Raw genomic sequence first — 9,900 nt, 5'->3', positions numbered from 1 at the left:
GAGTCACAAAGGAGGAATTTAGCAAGCTCACAGAGGATCTGAGGCCTGAGCTCCCAGGTCTGAGTCCTCCCGCACCCCATCCCCAGCCCCTTCTGGCGTGGGCCTCTCAGGCCATTCCCTCCTGCCCCCAGTCCCAGGCACCTTCTGCTTCCTCAGCTTCTTCTGCTCCCCCACCAGGGCGGCAATGCTCTCCCGGGCCGAGGCCACCTCTGGGGGCTCCAGGGTGTCTGGCTGGTCATCACCCGTGTCCGAGTCCTTCTCGCTGTCATCCTTGGTGTAGGATTCCTTCCGCTGCTCCTCCCGCCATTTGAGCGCCCTGCGGGACTTCTCGTGCTCCCAGCTGTCACAGCCCCACCCCAGGGAGGCAGGGGAGTCAGGCCGCGGGGTGGGGGGCATAGCGTGCGGCTACAGTTCCCAGCCCCTCTGTCCCAGGCCCCAGAGTGGGACGTGGACGGCCCCGGGGCAGGGGGTGCTTACCCAGCAATGGTGAGCAGGTGGCGGGAGGTGTCAATCTGGACCTCCATGGCGTGATTCTCCAGCTCCAGCAGGCGTCTCCGCACGTCCATCTGCTCCTGGAAAGCGCTGATAAGTTGCTCCCGCAGCTGTCCCATCTCGGCCTGCTCACCCTGCGCACTGTGCAGTTGGACCTCGGCTGCCCAGAGGATGCGGAAGTCAGTGGAGGCAGGAGGGTCAGGCCAGGAAGGTCTGGGCCTATTTGGGGCCCGCCCTTATCCCTTTCCTCTTCTTCTTCTTCTTTTTTTTTTTTTTAAGATTTAATTTATTTATTCTTGAGAGACACACACAGAGAAGCAGAGACACAGGCAGAGGGAGTAGCAGGGTCCCTGCAGGGAGCCCGATGCGGGACCAAATCCCCGGACCCTGGGATCACGGCCAGAGCCAAAGGCAGGCGCTCAACCTCTGAGCCACCCAGGCGTCCCCCTCTTCCCTTTCTTCCCAAACTACTTCCTGTCTGACCAACTCCTCTCAAAAGACCTCCTAGATTATTACTACTTCCTCCCACACCCCATTTCCACAATGAGTCTTCAGGCTGCAGCCCAAGGGGGACTCTCATCTCCTCTGCATGAACTGGGCTTCCACTAGCCCTTATAGCACCAACTATAAAAAGGTGCCCCTTAGACACTTGTCCTCTGTTGGAAAACCATCAAAGCAAAGACAAATCTACAAGAGAAAGGTACCCGTTCCGCTGGGCACAGCCTCACAGCCCTGAGAGTGGGCCCCCACCCCCCGCAGCTGAACGCTCACATGTGTCTCACTTGTGTGATCTCATCTAATCTTAATTAACGTTAAATCTCTGGAACAGAGATCACCGTTCTGTCTGACACTTGAAGGACAGAAGGTGCAGAGCGGCTGAGTGATTAGCTAGCCCAAGGCTACCTGCCCAGAAAAGCCTGAGCCTGAGCCTGACCCCTGAGCAATCTGAGACAGGCTAGGAGGGCTGCCCGAGATGGGCTCCCACAAACGCAGACCCCCTCCCCCGCCCCCGTCACACACACCTTGGATGTGGCGAATGTCACCCCGCTCCAGCCGGCCCTGGGCTGGACCCCGCCCACCCTGCTCATCGATCTTGCATTTGAGCCTCTGGATCTCGCCCCGAAGGTCCGAGATGATGCTGGTGTACTGGGCGATGTGGTAGGAGACGTTGAGCAGGTTCTGCTTCACCTGTGGGGGCACAGCACGGGGGGCAGAGCAGGTCCAGTCACCCCGGATGCTGGGGCCAGCCTGCAGTGTCTTCTCTTTCTCTCCCCCCGCCCAACCCGGCTTCCAACCCCACAACCTATCACACTCCATGCCTCTACCAGACCCAGACTCCCAAAATGCTGCTTCCTCTGCTCATCAACCTTCAGTGACTCCCTACTGCTTGGGAGGAATGCTCTAATTCCTTCACCTGGACCCACCACTATCTCAGTTTCTACCTTAAAATTTTTTATTTATTTAATTTAGAGATAGAACATGCACGAGCCAGGGGAGGTGCAGAGGGAGAGGGGGAGAGAATCTCAAGCAGACTCCACGCTGAGCGGGGAGCGCCATGTGGGGCTAGATCCCACAACCCTGACATCAAGACCTGAGCTGAAATCAGGACTGAGCCACCAGGGCACTCCTCTCAGTTTTCATTTGATCACTGCTCCATCGGGAACGTTCTGCTCTGGTTGATGAATTGTCCTGTTGTCCCCACTCCTATCACAGATACCATCTCCTTCCTGCCCTTGAAACCACACGCTTACTGCTACCCACCTCTTCTAGAATGTGCTCCCCATCCTTCAGAGTCCCACTCACAGTCCCCAAAAAGCTCCACCAGGCCCTGCCACCCCATCTCCTCGTTCCTTCGCTGTCTCAGCATCTGCTGTTGGCATCACTTGCCACTATTAATAATATTCTGAACCATCAATGAATTGTTTCAGGGACAGGCCTCCTCCACCCGTTGAGTTTCCGGAGGGCTGGGGTAACACACAAAGCCCCTGGGACGGTGGCTGTGAAGTGTCGTGTTGCAGGAGTGTTGCTAAGTTCTATCTGGCGCGTGTCCATTCCCACCCTTCCACACACGTGGCTTGAGAGAGGCTTCCGGGGGTCCTAACGCCTTTGCCCGAGGGTGACAACGTGGGCTCGGGAGGCAGGCAGGGCCACTTCTATAGGGTCTCAGTGTCATCCATCACTGCCCAGCTGGGAAGTCACTTAACTTCCTTCAGCCTCACTTCCCTAAACTTGGAGATGGGAGTGTAGGGAGTTGGGCCTCGCTTGAGGAGCAAAGGAGGCGACACAGGGAAGCGCTCAGAATCATGACGGCCTGACAGTTAGATTGGGGGCTTTGAAAATGTCAATGTCCGAATGGGCAACTGGAAAGGAAAACCGAGGCTGGCAGGGGATGGGGCAGGGGGCGCTCAAGTGACCTTGAACAAGGCGGAGGGGACCCTCGGGAGCAGTGGGCTTCCAGCAGGTGCACACGCTTCCTGGCAGGCGGGGAAGGGCACGGGGTGACACGGGGCTGGGGAAGGAGGCCAGTGCCACGGTGGCCGGCTCCAGAGGGTGGGGTGGGGTGGCAGGGAGCCCTCCGGGGCCCGCATCTTGGCTCAGGAAGGGCCCTCACCCTGGTCTTGATGTTCTTGGCCCGGCCGGCGTAGGTCAGGGTGTTCCGGGACTCCTCGAAGGCGCTGCTGGCGGGGCTGATGTGTGCGATCATCACGGTGCGGCTGTTCCCGCCCAGGGAATCCTGGGTGGCAGGGAGGGTGGGCTGCGGTGGGCCCGGGACCGCCTCCCCAGGGTCCTGGGTCCAGCCATCCCCCCCTCCTTCTGTCCCTCCTTCCACTTCTGGTTTCTGTTCCAAATTTCCATTTGAAACTTTCCAGTATCTGACCCGGGTCAGTCCTCACCCCCACCCCCCCATTCCCCCCACCCCCGTCGCTTTCCCTTTCCCTCCCCTCATACGAGAGAATGAGAAAAGGCAGCAGCCGTGGCAGCTGGGAACCCGAGTGGAAAGGTGTCCTGTGGGCTCCCTCTCTCATCACCTCTAGCCTCTCAAGTGACCCCCAGGCCCCCCATTTCTGACTGCTAATGGTACTGCCCTTTCGGCTGGAGTGAGGGATGGGGGACAGGGGCCCCGGGCACGAAGGCTGAATGTGGCCTCATTCCATATGAAGAGCCCTGGGGATGGAGGAGGGGAGGGGAGTGGGGGTGGGAGGTGGGGATCCCCGACTCACACCCCGAGTTAGCAGCACAGTGGCCTCAGGCAAGCTCTTCACTTCCCTAATGCTTGGCTTCCTTGCTTTTTAAAAGGGCAGCAATCATGCCACGGTCCCACCTCCCAGCTTGTGGGCGCCCTGGTGGTGGCAGGCTGGTGGCGGGCTGGGGTGACGCTGCAGTTATACGGGGCCACAGACTCTGTCTTCCAGCACTTACTACCGTGGGCCCTGGGGAAGGCTACTTAACCCCTTTGCGCTTAGTTTTCTTGTCTGTAAATGGAAATAGTATTTCCCCGACGGCCGAGGTTGCTTCAGGAAGGAGGGAGCTAGTCTAGTTGGGTGAGGTCCAGCCAGGGGCAGGTCCCCAGACAGCAGACACTCTGATTCATGAGGCTGACGACCACTGGAACCCCCAAATCCAGGCAGGTCTTGGTCCCCTCAGACCTGCAGCCCTTGGGGGGGGGGTGTCAGGTGCCGCGCCTTTCTTTCCCTGCTGCCCACTCTTGGGTCAGGGTCACCTCGTAAAATTTGAGTGTCAGAAAAACAAGGAATGTTTTTTTTTAAGTATAAGTATATCCCAAATGTTGTATGGGACATACTTATGCTGAAACAAATTCTGTTGTCTATCTGAAATTCAGCTGTAGCTAGGTGGCCGTTATTTTTTAAGATTTTATTTATTTATTTGAGAGAGAGACGGAGAGTGAGAATGAGCAGGGGTGGGAAGGGACAGAGGGAGAGGGAGAAGCAGACTCTCCGCGGAGCAGGGAGCACAACTCGGGGCTCTATCCCAGGACCCTGAGATCATGACCTGAGCCAACGGCAGACACTTCACGGACTGAGCCACCCCGGCGCCCTGTATTTTTATTTGCTCAATCTGGCAGCCCTACTCCGGGTGCCCAGCGCCCCGGCCGGTGCAGCGGTACCTTCAGGAGCCGGGTGAGCTTGCTGTCCCGATAGTTGATGTACTTGTTGCTGCTCTTGTCGCTGAGTGCGTTGATGCAGTTGCCCAGCGCCAGCAGCGAGCGGTTGATGTGGGCGCCCTCCTTCATGCGCTGCCCGCGGTTCTGCGTCTGCAGGGTGAGCGGGGGCAGGGGACGGGCTTCACCGCTGCCCGGGGGACCCTGGGCCAAGGCCCCTCCCTCTCCCTTGGGGCTCAGAAATGTGGCGGTGACCGAGGGCCTGGTCTCGCCCTCCTCCCAGGGGTCATCGAGGGCATTCAAGAGGGTGAGAGAACAGGAGGGACGGAAGGCTTCTGAGGACCGTTGAGAGTCTGGCTCTCTGTCTCCCCCCCGGGGGACTGGCCCCAGGGCCCCAAGAATGACACAGCAGGAGGCTGAGGCTTCCCTGGTGGCGGCACCTGGCTCCAGGGCGCCCCGGGGTTCAGGGGAAGGAGGGAAGTGTGTGTGTGTATGGGGGGGGGCAGAGAGAGAATGTGAGGGAATGAGTGTGTGTGTGTGGAAGAAAGAATGTGTGTGTGTGAGTGTGTAGGGAAATGAGTGTGCGAGCACACGAGTGTACGTGTGGGTGCTGGGTTCCTGTCCTTTCCTTGGGCCCACGGGGACAGTGTCAAGGCCGAGGAGGAGGCTCTGCTCAAAGCTGCCTGGCTCTCAGAGCTGCGGCCTCGGGGCACCCCCCCCCCGCCCCGCTGCTGCTCCGCTGTGTCCCTCCAGGAAGGCCTTCCTGGGAGAGAGGGGTGTGCTTCCTGAACCCCCCTGTTTAAACCTAATCCCACGTGTTTGAACATGAAATCTCCCTGGCCGCTGGCCTGTCCCTGACATTTGCTAGCAGTGACATCACCTGGCCTCATCACTGGGGGGACCGTGAAACCTCCCGGTTTGCCCGAAGGAGGAGGACCCGGGGCCTACCCAGTGGGGGGCACTGTTGGAACGGGGACACCCCCCCAGGCCACAGCACCAGGTAAGCAGGGCTTAGCGGCGGGGCCAGACAAATGCTCTGAGAACTGGCGATGGGCCTTCCTCTCTCCTCAATGTGGCAGGCAGGGCCCCCTGAGTCGGAGGGTCGTCTCCCCCATCCCAGCTCCTCATCTGGGCCCACGAACCCTCATTCCCGCTGACCTTCCTCCAGGGCCGCCAGTCTCCTTCCTGGAGAAACCCTCCTCATCCCCTGCCCTATCCTACAAACAGTGGGGATACCCCCTTCCCCTCCTGTTCCTCTGTGACACTCCTCAGTCCCTTACCAGGCTCCCCCCCGCCAGGATGGCTTCCTGCCGATCCCTGGGGAGCAAGGAGGTCAGCACCCCTGCCCTCTCCCCAGCCCCCCAGAACATTCTCCCCAGTCCGGGGGGAGCTGACCTCACCTGGGAGGCACGTTCAGAGCCCGCCAGGTCAATCATGAACAGGCGGCCCTGCCGCACCTCCTGCAGAACGTTCTTGACCCGGCTGCGCTGGCGCACAGCCACCTGGAGCACGGCGTGGGAGCGAGAGGACGTCTGGTTGGCAGCCGTGGGCTCCTGGGTCCTTTGTCGGTTCCCCTTCATGAGCAGCTGCATGATCTGGGTGCGCAGTGGGTGGGGAGGACAGCACTGTTGGGGGACCACGGGGTTGCCCCCGCGCCCTGCATCTTGGAGGCTGGGGTGGGTCAGTCTGGAGGCTGGTTGCCTATTATGGCCCCCCCTGGGGTCAGCGCAGCGGGGGCACAGGGGCAGGGGGCTTCGGGGCGGGATCCTCTGTGTCTGCCCCTGCCCCTGCTCCAGCCCCCCCGCCCCAGCCTCAGCCCCCACCCTGGCCTCAACCTCCCCCCCTTCTGGCCCCGTCCCAGTCCCTCCCATGGCCCCTGCCCTTGCCCCCGCCTCTGCCCCTCCCCTGGCCCCTGCCCCTGCCCTTCCCCCTGCCCCGGCCCCTGCCCCAGCCCCAGCCCCAGCCCCAGCCCCTGCCCCAGCCCCTGCCTGGGCCCCTGTCCCAGCTGAAGGGGTAGCGACTCCCTGGCTGCAGTCCTCTGTCCCCTCCTGCCCCACAGGGCAGAATGTCCCTCTCCACTGCTCCGCTGGCTGCACAAGACTTGCCTCTTTGGCATTGATAGTGGAGACCTCGGTGATCCCAGCCACCTGGATCACCCCTTTGGAGTCCTCTCTCAGCTCTAGGTACCCCAGGGCGGGGTTCAGCAGGTCCCGGATCATCTCATTGTAGATCTGAGGGGGCGGCCGGGGGAGAGGCGGGGGACAGGTGTCACCAGGAGCCTAAGGGCTGGAGGTCCAGACAGGGACCAAATCCCCATCCGTCTTGAGCGAGAAGGGGACAGGCGCTGCCACATTCTGAGCCCCAGCCTGGGAGCTCCGGGCTCCTCCCAGAGAAACTCTGGTTAAGGACAAAGACCCCGTCCTTTCTATGGGCTGGGGGGTCAGGGGCCTTTAGCATCCACAGGGAAACCCTGGGCGGCCAGAACCCAGGATTCAGGAAGCTTCAGGACCAGGTGGGATCCCCTTTGCTGGCAGGCCCGGCGCTGAGCAGAAGAGGGGGACCTGACCGATGGCCAGCCCTGCTTGTTGCTAGGCAACCCTTCCGTTACTTCTCCGTGCACCCCCCGCCCCCCCCCCCCCCCGCAGGTGCATCTTGCTGGCTGAGTCAACGCCTGCTGGCTGAGGCTGCAACGCTTCCCTGCCCTTCCTGAGCTGTCACCCAGGAGATCATCAGCTCCCACAGGGAGTCGGGGCAGCCAGGAGCCAGTCGGAGTGCAGCCCCCTGGCGTGTCTGCTTCTTCTGTCCCCTGCACACTGTCCCCTGTCTGCAGGGTGGTGGCTCTCCCTCGGCTGGGCGCTGGGGGCTGTGGCCGGTATAAAGGCCGGCAGGTTCCGGCCTTCCCGGGTATGTGGGTCTCACCTGTCCCCATGCACATGGTGCCTGGAGATGGCGTGGCAGGGCTCACACTGTTTGGGGAAGGGGCCCTTGGTGATGGCGAGGGGCTAAGCCATCTGGGAGGGTGGCTGAACGCTTTGCTTAGGGTCGAGGCTACTTTGACGTGTGGCATGATGGCTAGGGCTTGGCTTTCTTATTTTATTTTATTTTATTTTATTTTATTATTATTTTATTTCATTATTTTATTTTATTTTTTTCAGGGCTTGGCTTTCAAGCTCTAGGATCCTGAGTTTGAATCCCTGCCCCCTCGCTCACTGGCTGATGTTGGCCTAGTGGTGTAACCTCTCTGGACCTCAGATTTTTGCAGAGTGGGGCCGACATGCGTGTGGCTGTCCGAGGGGCCTCTTGCCTAAGCTGCGGTCAGGGGAGGGCTCACCTCCAGGTAGGACATGGACACCTCATACTCCATGTCGTTGCTGGTCTCCTCAATGGCACGGAAGAGGTCATTGAGGGTCCGAACGTAGATGCCAGGCTCGTGGTCTGTGCCCAGCATGGTGTAGGTTTTCCCACAGCCTGGGGCAGAACAAGGTGGTGGGTGAGCAGGGTGGGGGTCGGAAGCGCGGCTTTGCTGGACAGGGGCTCCTGGCAAACCTGGGAACTCCCCGAAAATGGCCAGGGAGGCAGGGGGTGGGGAGGCTGGCGTTCTTGACTGGGGAAGGGGCCTCTGGGGTCAGAGGGCCCTGTGGGCATTTGGATCAGCACAATCCTTGATTCCCCAACCTCAGCTGGGGCCAGAGTAGTTCCCTGATGGAGGCCAAGGGGGCTTGGTCCTCCAGGGGACGGATGGGGCATGCAGTCTTGTCCCACGGGCTGGGCCCCTCCCTCACCTGTGGGGCCATAAGCAAAGACAGTGGCATTGTAGCCTGAGATGACGCCGTCGATGAGGCTCTTGGTAGTGGCCTGATACACCATCTCCTGCCGGGAAGAGCAGACCCGTCAGGGGCCCGGGGTACAGGCAGGGCAGAGCTCGCATACCAACTGGCGCGTCCTGGGCCCCAGCTCGGGCAGCTTCTGTTTCTGGGGCTCTCAGCCCGAGGAGAAGCAGGGGCGGGGAGTGGAGGCTGGGGGTCTCTGCTTTCGCCCCATGGGGGACACCAGCCTGAGAAAGAGCTCAGGACACCTGAGACACCTGCTCCCTACCCCTCCCTGCCCCGACGACGCATTACATCTGCTCCTGGGAGCATCCCCCAGATGGCCAAGACAGGGGTCCCTGGGAGGGTGTCAGCTTCCCCGAGTCTCTGCTCCCTGCACCAGATGGGCTTCACGCGCCCTCCTCCAGCTCCCGTGGGGGCCAGCCCGGGGGTGTGGCAGGTGGGTGCCCACGTAGGGTGGCTTCCGCACACCGACTCAGATGTGTTGGTGCAGGAGGCTGGGCTCAAGCCATGCAGGTACAGGCACATTTGCATGCATGAGGCCCCGGGAGAGTGGGAAGCCAGAGAGCAAGCAGTGGAGGGAAGGCTGAGGGTCAGTGGCAGGTCCCCTGCAGGCTCCGTCCTGGGTGGGGGGGATGGGAGGGAGGACAAAGGTTGGAGAGAGGCTCCTGTATGTCCCTAGGCCCAGACCCTCCCTCACCTGGGTGGCAGTGAAGTCAAAGGCCACGTCAAACAGGTAGGACTTCTCCCGGGAACGGTGTGCCCGCAGGATGTCGTCAGGGTCCTCCATCGGGTCCATGAGAACCACCATCTGCAAAAGGCCCCGAGGGGCCTCTGGCTGTCACCAGGGAGCCATGGGCTCACATTGAGGTCATAGGTTCCCGAGCCCAAGCCCAGCCTTGCCCCATCGGCTCCTGGGTGTCTGATCTGGGTGCCTGGCTCTGGATGCCCCAAGGAGAAGCCTCCTAACACCTAACATTGCCCCAAGGATGCTGAGAGGGCCATGAGGGACCTGAGCGGCCCTTCCTCTAATTGTGACACCACGCCCACGTACCTCTACTGAAGGGGGAGGAACAGCAACAATGGCTTCCATTTATTACATATTTATTGTGTGTGTCGGGACCTGCTTTAAGCACTTTGGACACATAGACTTGCTCAACCCCCCGCTCCAAGGCCAGTTGGTGAGGCCCATAATCATTCCCATCTACAGATGAGGACATGGGACCCAGAGAAGTCACTTGTCTAAGCTCACGTACCAGCAGGTGGGGGAACCAGGACTCAAAACCCGGGATCTGGGTTCAAAGCCTGCAGCCCCTTCCCCACTTCTGTGCGGCACCTGAGACCCTCCCTGCCTCACCCCTCTGCACCCTGCCCTCAGTCAGCAGGGAGACCCAGGGGTGGAGCAAAGAGCCACTGACTGCTGGGTGACGGGGGCAAGGAAAGCACGCTGGGCTTGGGGAC

General features: G+C 60.8%; 1 protein-coding gene across 5 annotated transcripts in view; it reads right to left on the bottom strand.

Annotated features, from left to right (window-relative positions):
* The window catches only part of KIF19 (kinesin family member 19), a 26,527-nt gene that overhangs the window by 4,443 nt on the left and 12,184 nt on the right, over window positions 1-9,900 (bottom strand). For all 5 annotated transcript variants that reach the window (XM_072781436.1, XM_072781440.1, XM_072781435.1 and 2 more), the window contains exons 3-12: window positions 9,140-9,250; window positions 8,395-8,482; window positions 7,944-8,080; window positions 6,718-6,843; window positions 6,013-6,207; window positions 4,619-4,765; window positions 3,104-3,226; window positions 1,515-1,680; window positions 478-652; window positions 142-340 (exon numbers count right to left, since the gene is read on the bottom strand). In XM_072781436.1, coding sequence (XP_072637537.1) covers window positions 142-340; window positions 478-652; window positions 1,515-1,680; window positions 3,104-3,226; window positions 4,619-4,765; window positions 6,013-6,207; window positions 6,718-6,843; window positions 7,944-8,080; window positions 8,395-8,482; window positions 9,140-9,250 — 1,467 coding nt within the window. The remainder of the gene's footprint in view (window positions 1-141; window positions 341-477; window positions 653-1,514; window positions 1,681-3,103; window positions 3,227-4,618; window positions 4,766-6,012; window positions 6,208-6,717; window positions 6,844-7,943; window positions 8,081-8,394; window positions 8,483-9,139; window positions 9,251-9,900) is intronic.

The sequence above is a fragment of the Canis lupus genome, chromosome 16, assembly GCF_048164855.1.
Source record: "Canis lupus baileyi chromosome 16, mCanLup2.hap1, whole genome shotgun sequence".
In the NCBI taxonomy this organism is placed as follows: domain Eukaryota; kingdom Metazoa; phylum Chordata; class Mammalia; order Carnivora; family Canidae; genus Canis; species Canis lupus.
This window is presented reverse-complemented; position numbering and strand designations above follow the sequence as displayed.